Source organism: Cervus elaphus, chromosome 2 (assembly GCF_910594005.1).
Source record: "Cervus elaphus chromosome 2, mCerEla1.1, whole genome shotgun sequence".
Lineage (NCBI taxonomy): Eukaryota > Metazoa > Chordata > Mammalia > Artiodactyla > Cervidae > Cervus > Cervus elaphus.
The window spans coordinates 9,887,486-9,911,754 of record NC_057816.1 but is presented as its reverse complement, the minus strand read 5'-3'; the positions used below and the strand labels follow the sequence as shown (position 1 = coordinate 9,911,754).

Sequence of the window (24,269 nt, the reverse complement as noted above, 5' to 3'; positions counted from 1 at the left end):
AGGGCTCTCGCTGCCAGGGGCCCAGTTTCCATTCCAGGTCAGAGAACTAAGATCCTATGAACCTTGCAGCGCAGACGAAAAAAAAGAGAGAAAGGACTGGAATAAGATGGTCAGAGATACAAAGTGAGCAAAGGGGATTGACAACGGGCTCAGAGATGCTGTGGGCCACCAGAGGTGGGGAGACCTGATGACAGCTTTGGTGACCCAGAGAAAGTCATGGCGTTTAACGGCCCCTGAGAAGCTGATGAAAGGGCATAATTATACAAGAGCTCACATCACCAAGTACTTACTCTGCGTCTAAGCCCTGCACAGCTACTAACTGGCTTAATCCTCACAACCACCACTCAAGGGAAATACTCAACTCATCCTGATTTCACAAATGGGGAAACTGGAACTCACCCCCCATTAGAAGATTAGAGTATCGGAAACAGGAGTCAAACCCAAGCAGCCCAGTTCCGAAGTGGAGCTCTTAACCACTAGGCTACCCAGCTCTCAATGCCAGACAGTGCGACATGCAGCATGGCGACTTTGGGAGCTGACATTTATAGATGACACTTTCCAACAGTTCATCTTCCAAAACCCTCTTAAGGATTTAAAACACCATGGGGCCAGATGTCTCCATCCAAAAGCCCCACTGGTGTGAACTCCACAGCCTTATCTCCAAGTCCAGCCATGGCTCTCAGATCAGACACACTGATTTTTCTGTTTATTTACAAAAAGAGACTTTATGGCAAGAGCGGACAGCAGCGTTGCCGTGAGAAAGCCAGCCCCAAGCTCTGTTGTGTGTTTAACTATGAAGGGACACAGCAGAATTCTCTTGAGAAGCTGATGCAGAGAAAGCTGGAGGCCAATGGCAGGGGCAGGAAAGGTTTGTTTCTGGTGAAGTCATGTTTACACAAAACCCTGACTTCAAAGTCCACGCAAGTGAGGGCCATGCAAGCAGGTTTCAAAGGAAACATTTGTGACCAGGGAAAAGCCTGTGACCTGGCCGATAGAGGAGTCCCTGGCAAGGCTAACTGTAATCTTTCTCCCGTCATTTAAAGCAAAGCTTGTGAAGATGAAAAACCACAGCAAGTTCTTCTAAGCTCCGCAGACTTTACATGAATCCCTGTGCCTGGATGCATTAATTCTACCTCTTTCTGTGCTGGCTGTTGATAAATACTCACTGAATGAAGACATGTGATGGATGCACCCAGTGTATAATAAATCCTTTAGGGAAAGAGGTCAAGTCTCCATCATCTTTAAATCTTGAGACACTTAATAAATGTCAAGGTACATCATACCAAATATATATATATATATATATATATATATATATATATATATATATATATATAGTGCTGAAAATGCAAACACTGAGAGTCTAGAAGCTGCTCCCAAGAAAACAAGAGAGGAATACACAGCCATGTGAGTGCTGGGAAGCCAGCCAGAAGCTCCTGCCTGCCGGGGTCCAGCCCCAGCAGGATCCAGGGGGTACCCTCAGGATGAACGGTGTCGGCGAGAGATAGAAGACACGTGAGACCAGACTTGATAGGGCCAAGTCTGCGAGGTAGAGAGAGAGAGAGAGAGAATGACCAGACAAGGGTGCAGAGAGTCTGGCAGAGTCTGGCAATGCTTTATTTTTTACCATAGCTTTTATACCCTAAGTTAATACATTTCTAAGGGGAAGATAGTTTAACATTACGTAAGCTTGTCCTTCACGAAACCAGGGTGTTTTCTGCGTACTTCTTTGTTTATGAGGGTCTTGTACATTATCTTCTGGCCTGGGGGCCTATTAACATTTTATGCAAGTCAGGTGAATGTAAACCTATTTTCTGTTTCTATGGTGACCTTAACTGAAAGGTAGCAGTCTCATAGGGAGTAGAGAGTAGAAGTACAGAGTAGAAGTATAACCTTGTTAACACAAAAATTAATCCTTCTGCAGAAGTTGTCAGTTGCGTTTATCTAAGAAGTTTACCCCACACTGACTCTGTGACTTTGGTGAGGCAGCTTCTGCCTAGCACTCCTGGCTGACAATTAACAACCACCTCATTGTTACCACACTAGGGCTAAGTTCTATTTCTCTAGATCTTTAACTATATTAACAATGGTTTTTATAACACAACCTTAGCACATTAAAGGCAAAAATACAGCAAGCAAAAACACAGAAGCAAATCACAACCCAATAACCACCTGTAGAGTAATTTTTCTTGTGTTTTCTAATAGGACTCCTTTACCCCTTAAAAGGGCTCTATATCTATTAGGGCTTTTATATAATCAGGTTCTTTATGCTATTTTATGATTAGGATATTATAAGCAATCATGCATATTAGTACCAAGGGCATAAATGCATTTGGCTAACAAACTACCAGCAAAGGAGTTTAAATTAAAACACTCCTTTCACCCTGAATAATCTCATAAAATACCACCACCTGGGAAACTTATTGATTAACGTTCTAAATTGATTCTTATTTGGGAAGAGATCGGGGAAGGCCTTCCTGCCTGTGTCACAGAAATTAGGGAGTAGTCCATTGAGGCAAGCATCAGAAAGATAGATATCACCTTTAAGGTGAGTGCCGGGGGCAGCTTTTCGAAATCCCTGAAAACCTGATCTGCCTTGCCTGTCAAGCTTTCTCCTCGTGACCTTGTCATGGGTGGGATCTCATGAGCTGGCCTTTTCGAAACCCCTGAAAACCTGATCCGCCTTGCCCATCAGGTTTTCTCCCTCATGGCCTTGTCATGGGTAGGGTCTCGTGTGTTGGCTCCCGGCACCTGCCATCATCTCTCTATTTGACGTGCCAGGCATGCCATCCTGGGGACCTTCCTGGGTCCTCAGGGGAGGTGAAGTCTGGCAGAAGCCCAGTACTGTTGGAGCTGAAACAGGGGTGCCCGGAACTACTGAAAAGCACACAGGAGGAGCACAGAGCCCAGACCCGGAGGCTCAGGGTGTCTGGGGTGGTGACTCGCAGGCCCAGATAAACAGAGGGCAGAAGGAGTGTGGAGGAGCATCATGAAGACAGGAGCAGGGACCAGCATCATGAACCTGGGTACCAGCAAGCCTTTGGGTATGGCTGGGATGAACGGTACAAGCGGCGGGTGATGAGATAGAAGGAGGTCATGGCAGTCTTGGGTGCTAAGTCAAGGACGTGAACTTCACCCTGAAAGTCAAGAGGAGCCTCTGAAGAATTTTAAGCAGGGGAGTAACATGATCTGATTTTTATTTTAGACTGGCCTCTACTTAAAGCCCACTCCACTCATAGAAGGAAAGGTCTAAGACAGGCAAACCAGTTAGGAGATAATTGCAGTAAACGAAAATTTAAGATGTCGGGGATATTAAGAAGGAGCAGGGATGACTGTTGTGGTTACAGAGCTGATCAGAGGCAAAGGAAACTCGACGGGGGTCTGAGTTTTCTTTCTGAGGGGAGGCAGAGCTGGACCCAGTGCTGGAAAGCAGGTTTAAGCATGAGCAATCCCAAGAGGTTGCCCAGAGAGTCCCCAGCAAGAAAAATGAAGACTCAGGATAGGTGCTCAAGGAATTCTGCCATTTGTGAGGTTATGGGAAAAGAGGAGGCCGTTACGGGCCTGGGAAAGGAGGACGAAGTGGTCCTAACCATGCAGACAGAAGCAAAATCACTAGGCATTCCCTGGCCATTCAGTGGTTAAGACTCAGGACTTTCACTGCTGGGACCCGGATTCGATCCCTAGCCAGGGAACTTTGTTGTTGTTTAGTCGCTAAGTCATGTCCCGCTCTTTGGGATCCCATGGACTGTGGCCTGCTGGGCTCCTCTGTCCGTGAGTTTTCCCAGGCAAGAATACTGGAGTGGGTTGCCATTTCCTCCTCCAGGGGATCTTCCAAACCCAGGGATGGATCCATGTCTCCAGCACTGCAGGAAGATTCTTTACCGCTGAGCCACCAGGGAAGCCCTGCTGCTGCTGCTGCTAAGTCACTTTAGTCATGTCCAACTCTGTGCGACCCCATAGATGGCAGCCCACCAGGCTCCCCCGTCCCTGGGATTCTCCAGGCAAGAACACTGGAGTGGGTTGCCATTTCCTTCTCCAAGGGAAGCCCTAAGAGCCCACAATAAACAGCCAGAAATCACGAAGCCAAGGCAGGAGGGGGCTTCCAGAAGGGAGAAGGCACAGCATCAAGTGCCCTGAGACCACCCTGGGCGGAATGAAGGATGAGCGAGAACAGCTCTGGGTGGAGACGGAGGAAGTTCCGTGGCAGGGGGCGGGGCGCCAGAGTGAGTGGCGCGGGAGGCAGAGGTGATGGGAAAAGCAGGTGACCTTTTCAAGCAGGTTGGCACTACGGGGACAATACCACGGTAAGAAGGGGGAGGGGCTGAAGGAGGGTTTCTTCAAGCGGGGAGGGGAACGTGCATATTTATTGGGAGATGCCAGGATAGAGGTGGGGTGCCAGGGAGAGTAGGGGCAACCAAGAGGTGAGGGAAGGGGAAGTACGAAAACCCTGGAGGGATTAGCCTCAGGAAGCAAGGCTAATTCGGGGAGGGAGGAGGTGGTGGGGGGGTGTCCATGGGACAAAAGGACAGGAAACCCCAGTTTCCCAGGGGATAGGCCATGACTCTGCTCCAGCTGGTGGTGAAACGTGAGATGCACACATGGCAGAGATTTCAACACTTCAAGAGAAGCTAGGCTGTTCCTTTTGAATACATCCATCCCCGATTTTCTGGAAATCTCCTGATTTTTCAAGTGTTTGCAACCACCTCAAATGCAGTAAGCCCAAGACCTGACTGCAGCCCAAATTAAGCTTCCTGCAAGCAGGATTTCCTCCTCCCACGGTTACTTCTTCCTCTCATCTTGCCCTTCATGTGGGCGTCTCCCCTCTGGAGAAGGCATTTCCTTTACAAGCCTTTCTCCTAAACTCGGGTAGAGCTCCACCAGTAGATACTAACCCTTAAGTTCTAAATTTCGGGTGTCTGCCCCACTCTGAACTCCAAGTTCAACAGATACTGCCCTGTATGTGTTAGTCATTCAGTCGTGGCCAACTCTGCAACCCCGTGGACTGTGACCCACCGGGCTCCTCTGTCCACGGAATTCTCCAGGCAAGAATCCTGGAGTGGGTTGCATTTCCTTCTCCAGGGTATCTTCCCAACCCAAGGATCGAACCTGGGTCTCCCGCATTGCAGGTGGATTCTTTACCGTCTGAGCCACGAGGGACACCCAGATACTGTCCTATAACCGTGTAAACGTCCCATATATGCCACGAGTGTTAACAGTTCTAAGTATCAAGAAACCCTGAGACTCCTGTGGAAGGAGTCAATTATTCCTCCAGAGTGAGTGCATTTTCCATTGACTTTTCAAATAGCTGAAAGGCGAGAGGAGGACTTGAATTTCTAGGTCCTGGAGAGGGAGGGGCAGGGTCCCCGGTGTTCTGAACCAGCTCTCTGCTGAGTGACTTCTGGTCCAGGAAGGCTTGGTCATCTGTGGAGGTTCCCGTGAGCCTCATGTCTGGATGGAGGTATCATTATTATGATTCAAGTCACCGTTCTTTCAGTCCCCATGACCTTCTCTCACCTGTGTTTGGGGTGGAGACTGACTCTGCCTGGGCTTGGCTGGTGGCTTCCTCGGGTTTATTCTGCTCTCTGCGTTCCAGGACTGACCGCTGTGGTGGGTTCTAACAACAAGGACAAGGGTTGTTACCAGTCGCACATCAAATCATCCAACCATTTAATGTTTCTCAAATGCGTACTATATGTACAAAAAAAGAAAAAGAAAAAAACCCAGGTCTTCCCTGGTGGTCCAATGGCTGAGAATTCGCCTGCCAATGCAGGGGACACAGGTTGGATCCCCGGCCGGGGAAGATCCCACATCCCAGGGGGCAGATAAACCCAGGCACCGCAACTCCTGTGCCCACATACCACACCTGCTAAAGCCCACACACTCTTGAGCCTGTGCTCCAAGAGAAACCACCGCAGTGAGAAGCCCACACACCGCAACGAAGAGCAGTCCCCACTCACCACAACTGGAGAGAGCCCGCGTGCCGCAGCGAAGACCCAGTGCAGTCAAAAATAAAAACAATAATAAAGTAAATAAATAATAAATTTATTATTATTAAAAATAATAATGCATAAATAAAACCAGGGGCCCACCTTTATATCCCAGCACATCCCAATCTATCCCACCCCTTGCTTGGAAGCTCTGTCTGTAGAATAGATAACAGGATGTTAAGAAGGGAGCTGGCATCAGCTGAAAGACATCCTTCTGTTGAAGCCCAGTGACCCTCTTACAATGGAGATGGACAATGCCATTTCAGGTGTCTCAGTGCAGCAGACCCAGTCCCGGTCCTCAAGGATTTGGCAGTGGCAGAAGAAAAGAGATAAGGTATAATTCAGCACTGAGGAACAAGATGCTGTCAAGTGAAGAATGCGTAGCAAGGAAGGCGTGAGTGACTGTCCACTGTGCATCTTTTCTCTGTACCATGCTGAACTGGACGCCATGGGGCAGGAGGGCGAACCAGTGGATTGGATTCCATGAAAAGAGTCCCTGAAATCTATGTGGTTTCTCCAATAGATCTCCCTAGATCTCCAATGCAGGGTTCCCAGCATCTCGAAGTAAGGGTGCCATCAGGACGCAAAGTCTATCTAAGCACAGAATTCCCTGGCCAATGTCAGAATCCTGTCTGGCAGCAACATGGAAACCAGTTTGTGGAGAACAGTGTTAATATCAATAGCTTCCATCGACTGCTTTTTTCATGTATTCGCTCTTTCAGTTAAATGACACAGTAAGTCCCCTACATACAAACAAGTTCCTTCCAAGAGCACGCTTGCAAGTCCAATAAACTTAGCCTAGGTACCCAGCTAACACAACTGGCTGTCTAGTACTGGACTGCAATAGGTTTACAATACTTTTCACACAAATAATACATTAAAAAGAAACAAACACAAAAATAAAACAGTCTTAATCTTACAGTAGAGTACCTTGAAAAGTACAGTACTGCAGTATACCAGCTGGCATACAGGGGCTGGCATCGCGCAAACAGGCAAGAGTTACCAACTGGAGGAGGGAGAACACGTGAGAGATGGTAGAGCTGAAGGATCGTCAGCAACAGGAGACGGCAAGCACATTGGACTCTTTGAAAGTTCACAGCTTGAAGGCTCCTATGTAGGGGACTCACTGAACTTGCATTTCTTTAACAACCAGTGGCATGAAAACAGACACAGAGGCCTTAAATAAGTTGCCTGTGATCGCACAGCTGGGAAGTCGTAGAGCTGAGATTTGAAAGCAGGCCATGTGGTTCATGAACCCACACTCAAAACCACCAAACCATCCACTCATGTTTTGCAGCATATATTAGAAAATATGAAAGGAAAAAAAAAAGTCCAAGGCAAAGTTACTAAGATATCCAAAAGAAGAAGTTATCCTGAAGAAAGTATGGTCCTAAGCTAATTACATAGATTGTATTGTTGTGTCCTGTTAGCAAAACTCGTAGCCAAAACTAGAGTGCTTTAGAAATAACAGAATAATATTACTATTAATAAACCATCAAAAAAAGATTCTTGTAGCAGTTGGACTGGATAAAGGAGTAAAAAACAAATTTGGTTTCAACTGACTTTAGGAAAGGAAATAATCAAATCATCCAGCAAGTGAATTTCTGATACAAATAGGAAATTAATCCGAAACCATCAAAACAAGTCACACAGCCTTAAAATCCTATGTTCTCTCTAAAAACTGTAAACCTCGGGCAGAAACCATTATTAAATCCAGCCGTACTAAGTGATGAGTCCAATTCAATCCCCAGAGATAAATATTAAGGCACTAAATGATTCTAAGCTGTATCATGTTAGTAAGAGAACCAAGCCCAGAGAAAACTTTCAGGGAGAAAAATCCTTTCACAGCCACCATTTCAGCATTTTCCTGAATATGGATGATGAGGAAAATAAAAGAAAGAACCCAAGATGCTGAGGTGGGCACAGAGAAGAATCATGAAATTAAATGGCGTAAAATTGTGAACGCTCTTAAAGTTTTTCCTTTTAAAAGGAACTCCTCGGGACCTCCCTGGTCGTCCTTTGGTTAAGACTCCACACTTCCCCTGCAGGGGACACTGGGTTCGATCCCTGGTCAGGGAACTAAGACCCTGTATGTTTCATGGCATGGCCAAAAAATTTTTTTAATAATAAATAAATAAAAGGGAATCCTCTGTGGAAAACATCGGACTAGGTGACCTGTGAGCTTGGGAAAGACTAAGACAAGGTCCAGCCAGTGGTACAGCTTCTGATGTACCAGAAGATAGACCCGATATCATCTACGCCAAGCAAGGGACAAACCAACAACTTCTGCTGACGTGTCCGGCGCTGATCAAAGGAGAAGCTTGGGAGGCCAGGCTCGGAGAACGCGCTGCTGCGTCAGACCCGACAATCAGCCTCGTCATTCCAGGACATGACCACTGTGTGGCAGGAAAGGACGTGAGGGAAGGGCGGGCTGTGACCAAAGAACTGGCTGGAGCCACTCCAGAGGAGAAAGGCTACGTGGTGCGGCGGAGGGGAGTCATTCCACAGGGGGCCTCCACGACCCCAGACGCTGGGTTTTAACATGGATAAGACTGTAGAGAACTGTGTGGAGAAAACTGACACATGACTATATTCCCAGGCAAAAGAGTAGAGACCTCCTCACTCAGTGTAAAATAGTAACCTAGCACATCCTGGTTAAATAGGGCTATTACTATACATGTGACTTTGTTACCACTGTGAATCACTCACAGTTTCCTGGCCAAGAAGACTGAACTGAAATTTTTATTCTAACAATGAGATCATGTTGTTGTTGTTTTTTTTTTTAACCAACAGATTGGTGAAAAATAACAGAGCTCGATAAAAATCAATGAGGGTATAGAGAAAGCATGGGCTTTCACACCCAGAATGTACAAGAATACAAGTCTTTGGGAGGATGATTGGGAGCAGCTATTAAAATGCTACATGCACGTGCTCCTTTGTCCAGCAATTTCACCACTAGGTAATCAAGTAAAATCCTTCTATGTGTGCTCAAAATGGCACGTGCCAGGCTGTTTGTAGACATGGGTAATGACATGCAATATACAATACTTCATTTGGGCCATGAAATAATTCACAACAGTGAAGGAGAAGGAAATAGATCTGTCTCTACCTACACAGAACATCTCCAAAACATCTTGTTAAGGCAGAAAAAAAAACATTGCAAGACAATATGGTATGGTCTTATTTATGATTTCTTTTAACCCACCAAACTGTAGACAACTGGGTTATTGAACAGATATGTCCAAAAACTTCAAGCAATGTCTGCAGGGGGGCACACCAAGGTGATGACAGTGGCCAGCACTACGGAGGACTGTGCAAATGGGTTTGCAACAAGGAGAACGTCCCTTGTTTAAGATTTTTACAAAAATTAATTGCTATATAGCATAATTAAAAATTAAATCTTTGGAAATGTTAGCTCTAAAAATGTCTACCTGTCCACCCGAGTGCCCATCAGCATTGGGAGGGTGATTATTCCAACAAGAGGAGGGTCATTCAACAGATATTTATTGGGTACCTGCTACAGGGCTAGGCACTGTTCTAGACTCTGGGGAATCTTCAAAATATCTGACTTCAGGGGACTTTCCTGGTGATCCAATGGTTAAGAATCCACCTTCAAATGCAGGGGACATGGGTTCAATCCCTAGTTAAGGTACTAAGATCCCACATGCTGCAGGGTAACTAAGCCCACGGACCATCACAAGAGAAGTCCATGTGCTGCAACAAAGACCCGGTGCAGCGGCCAACATATATATATATATATATGCGCCTTCATGAAGTTTGCATTATAGAGGAGTTTATGGCATCATCTCCTTTGGCGATGGCAGAGGGGTCTCTGGGTTAGAGGCAGGGGTTGATAAAATATGCCCAAGTCAGGGTCAGCTCTTTGAGGCCACAGAAAGAGGAAAAGGTGTCTGCAGTTGGTCAGCTGCAATGCCACTACCCAGGCCTCATGGAGGGATTGGGAGAAAACTATGGAGGGAAGAAAGGGACAGCCAAGTCTGGTCTGACTTAGGAGCTCCTGGGTGCTCAAGGCCACCAAGGAGAGTTCCCTTCCTGCCTTCACAGGGCCGCTTAAGAATGACGATGGCTGGAGCCAGCAGGAAGGGGGACAGAGAGATGGACAGGAAGAGGACAGTGAGTGGAAGGAAATGAGATTAGAGAGGAGAGCTGGCGGGGGAGCTGCCGGTGCTCTACCTTGGCCAAAAGCAGGGAGACCATCTCTCCCTTCACGTGTCATCTGTCTCCAGAGCAAGACCCAGCAGCCCTGACTGTGTGGGAGCCATGAGAGAACCTGCCGGTCCCCAGCATCCTCACTTCCCCTCCCTCCACTCCTCTGTCCCCACCCCAGGCCACCCGGCTTCCCTTTGCTTCCTGTCTAAGCTGAATGGTATAGGGAACAGAGTAGGTGAAGTGACTCCAAAGAGACCCAACATGAAAAAGCAGAACTGAGATTAAGCTTAACCAAGTCATCATTTTGCAGTATATACATAGATCAAATCATTATTTCGTACACCTAAAACTAACACAACATTTTATGCCGATTACATCTCAATAAAGTTGGGAAAAGCAAAAATGGAACTGAATTTGTGGTTTATGAAGGAGATTGTGCTGTGCTTAATCGCCCAGTGGTGTCTGACTCTATGCGACCCCATGGACTGCCGCCCACCAGGCTCCTCTGTCCATCGGGACTCTCCAGGCAAGAATACTGGAGTGGGTTGCCATGCCCTCCTTCAGGGGATCTTCCCAACCCAGGGATCAAACCCAGGTCTCCTGCATTTTAGGCAGATTCCTTACCAGCTGAGCTACCCAGGAAGCCTATGCAAGAGATTAAATATACAGTTTAAGGGGAAAGGGTTAAGGAAAGTTAAGGGGAAAAGGGAAAGTTTAAGGGAATCCTGTATCCCAGACCAACCCATATTCAGAGAAGGATAGCAAGGAGGGGGCCCCACGATATACACAAAGGAATGACTCAGTAATAGTGAAATTGCAGACATCCTTGACGAGCCAGCAAGGGAGAGATTTCAGGTTCTGGCAGCCTCTCCTGAGGCCTTCAAATCATCCCTCAGAGGGACCAGGTTGCCCCACCTGAACCCGGCCCAGCCAGCTTCCTGCAATGCGAATTCACACAGGTCCTGGGAGAGGGAGGTCGTGTGATTGGCCTGGAGAGTCACGTGTGCTAGTGAAGACTGACTCTGCTAATGATCAGGGACAGGTCTGAACCTGTTCTTCCCAAACCTACGTGCTGTCCCTCAGAGAGGCGGACAGGAAGACACAGGGCAGGTTGAGCAGCTTTGCGGAGTTCTAAAGATCCTAGTGGGTTTAAAACTGCCGTGCCCCGTTGACCAGACTAGATCTCAAGTTAAACAACCACCTCCAAATTCATTTCTTTTCCACTTTGAACTGAGAGAATAATCCGGGAGTTTCCTGACCCACCATTTCACACAGCAAATAATCCTTCCAGTAGAGAATAGATAAACAACAAGTTTCTACCGTATAGCACAGGGCACTATACTCAATATCCTATGATAAACCATTATGAGAAAGACTGTATTGGAATCATTTTGCTATACAGCAGAAATTAACACAACATTCTTAATCAACTAACTTTGAATAAATTTCTTTTTTAATTTTTAAAGTAATAATCCTTTCTTCCCACCCTCAGCTGGGAAGTCCTTCCCAGCTCACGACCCTGCTCTGTGGACAAGAAACCAGCCCAGGGCACCTGGGTCAACTGCCATTTGCACAGATCTTCATGGGACTGACGATAGTGTCTCTCTCTTGGCAATTGGAGGTGGACATTGCTCAAACACACAACACTGTCTTAAAATACAGAATTCCGTACCACTTCCCCAGGAAATTTCTGATCTCGATGCCTCCAAATCTTTTCCAGATCTACTTCTAGAAGGACTTTGCCCAAACCTGATAAAGAAAAGCACATTTGCCAAACCTCAGGCTCGCTGTCCTCAAAGAAGTCTTAGAAACAAACACCCAAAAGGCGTGGATGTGAGTGCCGTGTGCTCGGCCACCAAACATGCGCCCCTGCTCACATGTCTCTACTTCACGGCCAAGTGCCTCCTAGCAAAATACACAAGGGCTTTGTCTCAGTCTGCAACAGTCTGCACTGGCATCAGAGCCACAGTCACTGTGTCTGTCCGGCTCAGAAAGGAGTGGGAGCCCGATGGAGGGTGGCCGTGAGATGCCACGGAGGCAGAGTCGGACCACAACAAACACAACTTGCTTCAGGGGGCAAACCCAACTCTGCAAACCTGGCTGGGGTTTCTGGTCACAGATCTCACCAGGAAGGAAGGGAAGAGGGAGGAAAATGAAGGTGCTTTCTTTGTATTACTCCCTTAATAAAACAAATTGGTCAGGGCATCCGAATCTCATCCGAAAGGTGTATTTTTTTTAATTAATAAAAACAAAGTAATCAATTGGGAACAGAATAGTCAAAAGTCATACTTCCCAGTCTTAAGTGACATTTCAGATACCAGTCACAGGTACTGGACCAAACTGATCAGATTTGGGGAGTCTTCTCCTCAATACCCCAGCTTTCTTCCCCTCCCCCTTCCTCAAGTGCAGTTCTTGGCCATTAAGTATCTGCTGTGGGAACTTCCCTGGCAGTCCAGTGGTTAAGACTCTGCGCTTCCATTGCTTCCACTGCAGGGGACACAGGTTCAATCCCTGGTCAGAGAACTAAGATCCCACATGCCATGCGGTGCGGCCAAAAAAAAAAATCTCTGGACTTCCCTGGTAGCACAGTGGACAAGAATCTGCCTGCCAATGCAGGGGACATGGGTTTGATCCCTGGTCTGGGAGGACTCCACCTGCCTCAGAGCAACTAAGCCCATGTGCCACAACTACTGAGCCAGCATGTTGCAACTACTGAAGGCTGGGCACTCTACAACCTGTGTTCCACAACAAGAGAAGCCACTGCAATGAGAAGCCCGTGCACCACAATGAAGAGTAGCCTCCACTCGCTGCAACTAGAGAAAGCCCGAGTGCAGCAATGAAGACCCTGTGCAGCAAAAAATTAAATAAATATTTGTTTAAATCTCTGCTATAATTCTGGTGGGGGCCATCTCCAACCCACCCCTGACTCACCTTTGTTTCCTATGAAACCCCCACAGATCTCTTCCCCACTCACCATCCCTCTGAGGCTGCTGCCCTACAGGTTAGATCAGCTCTTCACCGTTCCAGTCTCCAATTTTTAAAAAAATTTTAAATTGAAGTACTGTTGATTTATAACATGTTAGTTTCAGATGTATAGCTAAGTGGTTTAGTTTTATATATATTACATATATATATATATATATATATATATATATATATCAGATTCTTTTACATTATAGTTTATTACAAGGTTGAATCTCCAAGCTTTTGCTCTATCTCCTTTTCCACCCCTAACAAGGCCGTCCTGCACACTGGAAAAGTGTGGATTTTGAAATCTGCTGACTTTCCCTCCTTCACTGAAGTTATGTCAGGCTCATCAATAGCTCCAGGAGAGCAGCTGATTTGTACAACTTGTGTAATAACCTATTAGGGAATCAGTTCTGGTGTTTGCTTCTTTTGTTTGCTTTTGGATTTTGTTTTGTTTGTTTTTGGTTGGTTGGTTTTCACCCAAAGTCAAAGCGAATGCCTTGGAGATCAAGGAGCTACCAGTCATGGACAGAAGGAGGATAGGAGCCTATGTTGATAAGAGGAAGTGTATTAAGAGATAAGAGAATGATAGAAGGGCTAATGGTGTTTCTGCCACAAGTCGCATACCACGTGCCTGGCACTGTGCTGGCGACATGCTGGTGAACAAGCCAACCGCCTTCCTCCCTCGAGGAGCTGACGGTCCAATGGGGGAGGTGGCCAGATAAGCAACCAGTTACTGATGATCTCATACGAATAGTGCTGAGAACAGGAAAGTACAGAGCAACATGGGCATGCAGACCATAGGAGGATGTGGGGTGAGGGGGGCCTTTGTGTGTTCGGGGAAGAAGACTTCTAGGAGGAAATTCCCTAAGCTGAAACTCGAAGCATTGAGGAAGAGAAGTCTGTTGAAAGCCAGGAGGTTAGAGCGAGCAGAGGATGAAAGAGCTGGGTGTGGCTGGAGAGGCCGGCCAGAGGCTGCCTTGGCTGACAATGACCAGAGTCAAAAGTCGGGGAGCACTGGCGCACTCCCTGGGGCCTTGGGTGGAGCAGGAAAGGCTGAGCCACACCCGGAGCCCCCTCCAAGACCTTTTCTTCCCTGTGTGAACCCACATGCTGTCTCAATAAAGCATCCCTCACCAAACACCCGCGAACACAAAACAACCAAGGGGCCAATCCGAGTCAGAGGAAAGCGAATGGGAGACACGCCCCACTCCCCATGTTTTTTCCTGGACTTATTTTGGCCTCCAGAAAAGCCCTATCAAAGGTCCTCCGTGATCACATAACAAGAACATGGCAAGCAGCCTTCGAGGGACACAGAACCCAACCGTTTCCCCTTTAAAAACTGCAAAACACCAAAAGTGTGTGTGAGCCCAACGTGCAGTGAGGGCCGTTTCCCCAGGTTGCTGGCAAGGTTTAGAATCACCATCCAGTGGCGAGAACCCTGTTAGTCCAAGGTGTTTATTTCCTTTTGATAAACAGTATGTGTAATTTCCCATTTTTAGGGACAATAATTACTTCAAACAAAGGGCAGTTCCCAAAAACAATATTTACAGGGACTGGTTCTCCTCCATAAGAGGATTGCAGCTCAGTTTTTTTTTTTTTATTAAAAAAAAAAGCAATAAATTTTTAAAGCCCTTAGCAAAAGCATTCATTTGTCTCTTAGATACTATTCAAGAAACAAGTAATTTTTTGGAATACAGCATGTTAGAATAGAGGAAGGAAAGCAAAAAGCCACCCTCTCCCCTTCAGTCCTCCTGGACCACAAACTCTAAACCCAGCCATACATGGCACTGGCAGTACCCACCTGGCGTACCTCCCCCCTGCAGCTAAATTCCTAGAATTTATTTTCTAGGAATTTAGACAATCCACACCGGCTGCCTCCACACTCTCACTTGACCTCCCTAATCTGCCTGAAGGGTCCACTTGAAATTCAAGTTGTAAGCGGAACTTGCACTCTTACAAGCAGAAAAGGCCCCTGGCATTATCCTCTCCTGCCTGCTCACATTCCAGCCCTCCCCACTGCCTGCCCACTAAGCCAGAGATTGGAGGCCAGGATCCAGCCCTGTGCCCTGGAGGAGACCACACCCCCAGATAAAACCCACTGGGCACTGGCTGGAAAGCCAGAGGTGGTCAAAAGCCTTCTCCCTCACCTGGGTTGGAGTGGGGCACCTTAAGACAAGCAGCGGATGGGAATCCCTGGTGGTCCAGTGGTTAAACACAGTGAATGCAACCATAAAATTAAAAGACGCTTGCTCCCTGGAAGAAAAACTATGACAAACCTAGGCAGCATATTAAAAAGCAGAGACATCAATTTGCTGACACAGGTCCATATAATAAAAGCTATGGTTTTTCCAGGAGTCACGTAAGGATGTGAGAGTTGGACCATGAAGAAGGCCGAGCAATGAAGAATTGATGCTTTCGAACTGTGGTGCTGGAGAAGACTCTTGAGAGTCCCTTGGACTGCAAGGAGATCAAAGCAGTCAATCCTAAAGGAAATCAACCTTGAATATTCATTGAAAGGACTGATGCGCAATCCCACTCCTGGGCATACACACCGAGGAAACCAGATCTGAAAGAGACACGTGTACCCCAATGTTCATCGAAGCACTGTTTATAATAGCTAGGACATGGAAGCAACCTAGATGCCCATCAGCAGACGAATGGATAAGAAAGCTATGGTACTTATACACAATGGAATATTACTCAGCCATTAAAAAGAATACATTTGAATCAATTCTAATGAGATGAATGAAACTGGAGCCCATTATACAGAGTGAAGTAAGCCAGAAAGATAAACACAAATACAGTATACTAACGCATATATATGGAATTTTAAAAGATGGTAACGATAACCCTATATGCAGGACAGAAAGAGACACAGATGTATAGAACAGACTTTTGGACTCTGTGGGAGAAGGCAAGGGTGCGATGATCTGAGAGAATAGCATTGAAACATGTCTATTATCAAGTGTGAAACAGATCGCCAGCCCAGGCTGGATGCATGAGACAAGTGCTCAGGGCTGGTGCACTGGAAAGACCCAGAGGGATGGGATGGGGAGGGAGGTGGGAGGGGGGATCAGGATGGGGAACACATGTAAATTCATGGCTGATTCATGTCAATGTATGGCAAAAACCACTACAATATTGTAAAGTAATTAGCCTCCAACTAATAAAAATAAATGAAAAAGAAAAAGAAAAAAAGAAAGAAAGGACTGATGCTGAAGCTGAAGCTCCTATATTCGGCCACTTGATGTGAAAAGCTGACTCACTGGAAAAGATCCTGATGCTGGGAAAGATTAAGGGCAGGAGAAGAAGCGGGGGACAGAGGATAAGATAAGTTGGATGGCATCACCGACTCAACCAACATGAGTTTGAGCAGTCTCCAGGAGATAGTGAAGGACAGGGAAGCCGGGCATGTTGCAGTCCATGGGGTCGCAAAGAGCCAGACAGGACTGAGCAACTGAGTAACAACAACCAGTGTTTAAGATTCTGAGCTTCCACTGTAGGGATTCCATCCCTGGTTGGGGCCCCACAAGCCATGGGGTGTGGTCAAACAAAACTAAAAAGGCAGCAGGCAGGGGTCAAACTCCAGGCAAGAAGCCATGTCAGGCCCCTGGGGGAGAAAGTAAGGCGGGCACCTACCCACGCTGTTTGTGAGGCTTTCCTAAAAGTCTCTCCTCTCCCAAAATACTCAGACCTGACCTGCCCAAAGGTCTGAAATAACCACCAAGACGGACCCACCCCTCAGGGACCCCAAAGTCCTCTTTTTAAATGTAAACATCCCTAAGTATTAACATACAGGGCCCTGGCTCTCCCAGCACTCAGGAGTTTCTCAGAGCACAAAGCTATCGATTGACTATGAGAAAAACCTGTGTCCCCGCAATGCTTCGGGCTTAGGGACCCACCAGGGAGAGGGGGCTAGCTCCTGCGGCCACGCCCTCCCTGGGAGGTGTGAACCTGGCCTCCGGCAACTTCCCGAAGCCTCCCCCCACTTTCTTTCCCACCTTTTCCGTCCCCGCGGTGCCCCGCACCCAGCCTTCCTCATCCAATGCTGGGCTGGGGGCTCACAGCAGCCCAGAGGTGGCTAAAAAATCAGCCTGGCAAAGAGTCACGGGTACAGGATGAAGCCTGGCGATTGGCTGCTCCGCCGAAGGGGGCGTGGAGTCAGAGGCTCCCTAGAAACTGCCCTCCTCCCACCTCTCGGGTACCCCCTTCCCTCACTCCCTCTCACTTCTCCCGGAACGCGGCTCTCGGGGTGGTTCTCTCACTCCTCCGACGCTAGCGGCCTCATGATTACATTATGAGGAGCTTAGGGGTGTCATCTAGCTTCTGGTTGGAGTGGAAGAACCTGACATTGCAAGGGTGCTGTTTTATTTAGGTCGTAAATTCATTCGAGGCGCTAGGAGGGACTTAGATGGGGAGGAGGGCTAAAATCCCCTCAAAGCCCTTTGGTGAAGTCCCTGCTCTCTGTAAAGCCTCTCTTCTTTCCTTCCCTCACCACGCCCTGTCACGTTCCCAGCTGCTCATTCCAAACCTCCCCATTTTCCGCTCCCCTCTTCCTGGGGCTTCGCTCCACCCCTACTGGCTTCTCCCTCCCTCCCCACACCGCCCGCCACGCCGCCATATCCCGCTCTATCCTCTCCCGGGCTCGCTCTTCTATTTTCTTTATATATTTGCTTTTTGCTTCTTTCTTCCCTCGGACCCCCATAGTCTCCACAGTAAAGAGCCAGTGGTCCAAACTCCAGGAGGCTCCAGTTCCTTCCCATTCCCTTTGGATGGGGCGCCGGTGGTGGGTGGGTGGGACTGAGCAAGTCCTTGGCTCACTCCCGTGACGGATGACAGATGACCGTTAGCGAGTTCTCAGGCTAGGATCCGAGAGGCCTCAACCTTGGAGCCCAGGAAGCCGGCAGGAGAAGGGATAAGGAAGACTGTCCACTTTAGGAGCCACTGTCCAGGTGGTGCAGTGGTAAAGAATCTGCCGGCCAATGCAGGGTTGGGAAGATCCCCTGGAGTGGGAAATGGCAACCCACTCCAGTATTCTTGCCTGGAAAATCCCATGGACAAAGGAGCCTGGTGGGCTACAGTCCACAGGGTCCCAAAGAGTTGGACTCAACTGAGTACACACACCCACATCCTGCCCAAAACTACTCTCTGGAGCCCTCATGCTCTCAGCCCCCCCGCCCCCAGAGACGTGCCCAATGGGCCTCAGCTGGCCTGCATTCCCACAGCTGGGGGCAACCCTTCCACTGGAGAGGGTGGTGGAAGGGGCCTCCAGGCTGCCTGGACTGTGGTCAGGGACAGTGGGTGGGGCCAGTTACAATGCAAACGCTTTGATTGTGGACTCTCCCTTGTTTATTATCATCCAGAAGAGTGAATACTCTGAATACTCCAAAGGGGAAAAGACCTTGGGTAATACTGGGTGGGAGGGGTTGGCAGCTGCTGAGGAGGCTGAAGCCAGGCCAAGAGTTCACTTTTTTTGAAGCCTGGAACCTCCTCTTACTCCCTAGATGAATAAGAGCCTTTTTTGGGCTGGACCAGAAACCAGCCAAGCTGCCTGAGTTCTCCAATTTCTGCCACTTACTAGCTGTGTTACCCTGAAAATAATTGCTTAATCTCTCTGAGCCTCAGTTTCCATGTGAGGAAAACAATACCCATCTTAGAGGGATGTTGTAGAAATCAAAAGAGATAAAGCATATACAGTACATATACAATGCCTAACACAAAGTAAGTATTCCATAGAAATGGCTGACCTTTCCGGTATTTACTATATGCCAAGCACATTATGTGTCAACTTACAGCATCTTCACAAGAAAGCTTTGAAAGAGATAACATATCATTGCCATCTTATAGATAAGAGAACTGGGGCACAGAGAGTTGCGAGAATTTGCCCAAGATCACGCAGCTAGGAAGCAGCAGAACTGAGAGCTATCATTATCATCATTATTATTATTCCTCTGTCAGAATGTAGGTTCCTTGAGGAAAAGGGCTTTGCACACAATATTTAGGTGACTCAGAGGTAAAGAACCCCCCTGCAATGCAGGAGCTGCAGGAGACCAGGGTTCGGTCCCTGGGTCAGGAAGATCCCTTGGAAGAGGACATGCCGACCACTCTAGTATTCTTGCCTGGGAAATCCCATGGACAGAGGCGCCTGGTGGGCTGCAGTCCATGGGGTCACAAAGAATAGCCCTGAAGCGACTTAGCACACACATCTCAGTTCTGAAAAGGTCAAGACCCTACAAATTTTGAAAGACAGCTGTCATTTCCTAAAACCTCCTCAGAAAAAAAATTAATTCCCAACTTCCTCAGAGAAGCAGCAATGGCATCACAGGAAAGGGGGAAAAATTTTTATTTATTTTTTTTTAAATCAGGAAGCCTAGATTGACCTAGAGAGAGTCACCTTTTCCAGCTATAAGAGGTGAGACAGATTACTTCACTTCCCTGAACCTCACCTTTCTGTAGCCTTCTTGCTGGGGGCTAGGGGACTTCCCTGGTATCTCAGACGGTAAAAAAAATCTGCCTGCAATGCAAGAGACCTGGGTTTGATCCCTGGGTTGGGAAGATCCCCTGGAAAAGGGTATGGCAACCTGCTCCAGTATTCTTGCCTGGAGAATCCACATGGACAGAGGAGCCTGGCGGGCTGCAGTCCATGGGGTCGCAAAGAGTCATGACTGAGCACAGGGAGAAGCCAGCATGAAATCTCAGGAGACGGGCACTTTGTGGGCCAGCAGGCCCTGTCCCTAGAGAAGGTCTTTTCATCCTTAACTCTTTCTGATCCTTGGCCTCACTGCTGGCAAGTTTTTCCATGAAGGCCAGGCCTCAAGTTTGTGGCAGAAAACAACAGAGGGTTTTAAAGGGAACTGAAATCACCGTGCTCAGCAGAATGCTCCCCACACTTGTGCTGCGGCCCATGCAGGACAGCGCCTCTGCTGGGATCAGTCAGTCCCGGGAATCAAATGCCTGACACCCGGCCATTCCAGAGGCTGGTAAACACTCTGGCATTCCCACCCCATGGCAAGCATTCATGCACCGAATTCTTTGTCCTTGGGAGGACGGACAGAGAGCTGCTCTGTGCTGCGGAGCCCGAAGCCAGAACTCCAGTTTCCAAACCCCAGCCGGAGAGCCCGCCAAGGCCAAGGCGTGCAGGCCACCAGCTCTTTCAAGTGTGCTTGCAAAATAAACTTGCCCAAACTTGGACTTCTTTCTTGAAAACTTGGGTTTACTTGTTAATTCCAAAGGGGGAAAAAAGCACGGTACTGTTAGAATGGAGAAACTAGGCAATCTCCTCCTTCATCAAGGGACCCGAGTCCTGAGGGTCCTGAACGGTGACCTTACTTCACTTCTGTGCGCTCTCTGCCCCAGAAGGCAAAACCTGAACCAAAGCGTGAAGAAATGTCCTCAGACAAACCCACACTGGGGACATTTCTGCAAAACAACTGGCCCCTTACACTTCGAAAATCAGTGTCCAAATGACAACAAAAAGAGGAGGAGGAATTCTTTCCAGGTCGAAGAAACTAAAGAGACCATGGCAATTATATGTCACGTGGGATCACGGATGGTTGAGGCTTCAATGGGAAAATATTCATTGCTGGAAAGAAATTGTAATCATTGAGGCAACTGGCAAAATTTAAACATGGGCAATATGTCAGATAATAGTAGCAATACTGTTTCCTAAATTTGGCTCTGATACCATTATGTAAGAGAATGTCCGTACATGCTGAAGGGCTTAGGAGTCAAGGGTCATGGTGTTTGAAATTCACTTTCAAATGAGTCAGCAAATACAATGATAATTATAACATCTAAAGAGAGAGAGATTAAAACCAACAAGGTGAAACTGGGACATTAAGTGAAAGTTATATGGATATATTTGTGTGTGTGTGGCTGCACCATGGCATGTGGGATCTTTAGTTCCCCCAACCAGGAACTGAACCCATGCCCCCTGCAGTGGAAGCCTAGAATCTTAACCACTGGATGGCCAGGGAAGTCTCAGTTATATGGATATTCACTGTGTCATTCTTGCAATTTCTGTATAGGTTTAAAGTGAATAAATCCATTAAAAAAAAAAATCATTCACATGCTTAGCTGCACCTCTCACATCACAGCTGAAGCGTGATGCCAGAGAGCTAAGATGGGACTCAAGAAATGAGACACATGTGCCAGCGACATGCAGAGTCTTGGGGGTGCAGTACTTGGCTTTGGGACACTGGGAACATAGCAGTATTTCAACAGAGCTGTTGCTCAAAACATTGGAGACAATTTATGTGGGGAAACTGGTTGCACTACATTATAATCATGCCTTGCTTTTGACCCCAAACAGCCCTATCCACGTAATTAACCAGCCTTGCTTCTGTAAAGATCAGAGACTCTTGGAACTGACAACGGCCTTAGAGAATATATGCCTTATCCACGTTACAAATAAGGAAACTGAGGCTCAAAGCGGGGGGCCTTCATTTCTTCAGGGTCATGGAGAATCCCACTGACTCCCAGGTCCAGTGTTCTTTTCAGGATTCTGTCCTAGGAGCCCTGGAGTATCTTCCAGGCCCTTTGGCTATTTGCAGCCCTCAAGAGAGGAAGATCTGTACTTCTCCAAGGAAACTGGAATTTTTTAAAGGTACAAGTGATGTTGAGAGCAGTTCTTAAAGAGAGAGGACTAGGCGAGGGTGGGATGTTTCGAGAGAACAACATCAAAACATGTATATTATCTATGGTGAAACAGATCACCAGCCCAGGTTGGATGCATGAGACAAGTGCTCGGGCCTGGTGCACTGGGAAGACCCAGAGGGATTGGGTAGAGAGGGAGGTGGGAGGGGGGATCGGGATGGGGAATACATGTAAATCCATGGCTGATTCATGTCAATGTATGACAAAAACCACTACAATATTGCAAAGTAATTAGCCTCCAACTAATAAAAATAAATGAAAAAAAAAAAAAGAGAGAGAGGACTAAAACATTCTTAACATCAAAATTTTCACACAAGTAAGTGCAGCGTCTCCCAAGTACAACTGTGTGTGCTTAAAACAAAAATGGTCATAGTATTTTATGATCATATCTTAGACATATCCCACATAATTGTGGCTATTCAAAGAAATCTCAATATATAGAAAGTCAAACTCGCCCAACAGAAAAATGAAGATGAAGACATCGTCCTGGTTGTTCTCTATCTGGCCCTCCACCCTCAGATTCTTTCTCCCTGCGTCTCTGCCTTGCTCTGTGCCTCCAGGAGGCTGATCGCTCTACCTGTAACACCTGGGCTCATTTGCTCTCCAGCACAAGCACAGGCAGGGGGAAAACTCAGGGTGTTTCTTCCTGCTTCTCAAGGCAGGCAGTTCTGGCCGATGCTGTGGTCCTGCATGGCTGGATTCCAGGAACACCATCTCTTCCCAGGCCCCTTCAGGTCCAGGGGTAACACCAGCCTCCTGCTGCCCCTGGGGGTCTCACACCCCTTGTTGGCTTCTTGGTCCTGGCCCACTACTGCATAAAGAGCCCCCACTAAAGTCTCTGTGGCTGAACTATCTTGAACTACATTTCCGGGAGGGACCCTGACACATACAGAAGTGAGTTTGAGTGGCCGAAAAATATTTACTGCCTTTTGTGAGCACGGGATGCGTTTCAAAATAAGTGAACTTTCCAAGTGTCCCCTGAGCCACATCCACAGTCAGTCACACTGCCCAAAGCCAGGCGCACTGACAGGCTGCAGGCCCTGGGCTGTGACTCAGCCCTGGAGCTCCAACCAAGGACCCTGAGGAGCGCAGGCCCGCCCCTTCCAGGTCTCCCGAGGCCACTCCTTGGCCTCGAATGCCGGCACTGGGACTGCAGAGTGTTAAAACCTCCTGGATCTGGGCCCCGCAGGACTTTGGGGAATACCTCGGGCCATCCCCATCAGGGACTGAGAGAGGGCAGGGGTAAATGGTGGGAGGGTGAGAAGAACAGAGTGAAGGGGGAACTCAGAGTGGTGAGGCAGGACAAGCCAAGAAAAGTCCGCTGGGATGGGCCCCCCGCATGCTTCTCCAGCCCCTGGCACCTCCTACATGCCCCCTCGTCTGTGGTCATGGTCACTGCAGAGGGGACGGATCCCATCCTGGGGCCACCACTGCCTCCACCCTGGGCCTGATGTGGGAGGAGGGTGGCTGAGAAGTTTCTCACCTTTGATTGGCCCATTGCCATGTTCATCACCCATCTGACCCACCACCCCTGACTGTCCCAGCCAATGAGATCTCGCCCTGAAAGTCCAGGCCCCATCACCATCACCCATATCATCCCTGGTAGAAGCCTCACTTACAAGTGAGTATATTTCCAGTGTTCAGAGCAGACCAGTGTCCCACATCCATCACAGCATTAGGTCTGCGGAGGTCGGCAGAGGATTCTGAGACCAATTGGGGCTGGGACAGCATCTAACCACGTAATGTTCAAAAACTACTTGTGGAATGAATGGGCAATAAGGGCCACCCTAGCCTACATCACCCCTTCCTCAAGTGAAAAAAAAATGTTTTTTTCTTTTTAATTGCTCTATTATTGGACAGCCTGCTTAGTTCTGCCTGGGAGATCTTTCCAGCATCCCAGTGAGCATCCCCCTGGCTGTGTATACAAGGGCACCCCACTGTCACCCACTTCACCTCCCTCCAAACATGAGGGCCACGTACCTCAGGCAGCATGCACATTCTGTCCCACCCCCACACCCGTGTCAGCTTGAGAATGGAGGAAGGACTGAGAATTGGGCTTTGAGCTGTGGTTGTAAGAAGCGCACTTGTGGGATGCCCAGACCCAGTGAGAAGACAAATGCATGTAGGTGGGTGTGCACGCTCTAACTTTTCAGTGTCTGCAAGGGCTCACACCTGCCTCTCTAGGACTCCATGCCCACCCTCGTGCTCCCAGTAAACAAACAGCTGCGACACAAAAGCGACACACTTAAAGGCGGTGCCCTCGCATTGCAGACCACCCAAACGCCTGAACAGACTCTGGTCCTGTGGATGCTATCCCTGTTCTAACAGGTGAGGAAACTCTTGCCCAGTTCACAAAAGCAGCTTTAAAAAAGCCATGGAGGGGAGGGATAAATTAGGAGTTTGAGATGGACAGATGTACACTATTACATATAAAATAGATCACCAATAAGAACCTGAGGGATAGTACTCAACATTTTGTAATAACCT

The 24,269-nt window shown here is 47.8% G+C and overlaps 1 protein-coding gene across 2 annotated transcripts in view; it reads right to left on the bottom strand.

The window, feature by feature from the left end:
- The window catches only part of AHNAK (AHNAK nucleoprotein), a 95,157-nt gene that overhangs the window by 39,477 nt on the left and 31,411 nt on the right, over positions 1-24,269 (bottom strand). For both annotated transcript variants that reach the window (XR_006334847.1, XM_043871802.1), the window contains exon 5: positions 5,515-5,614. Coding sequence is in view for 1 of the 2 variants with exons in the window: in XM_043871802.1 (XP_043727737.1) it covers positions 5,515-5,614 (100 nt within the window). In the remaining variant the exon portion in view is untranslated. The remainder of the gene's footprint in view (positions 1-5,514; positions 5,615-24,269) is intronic.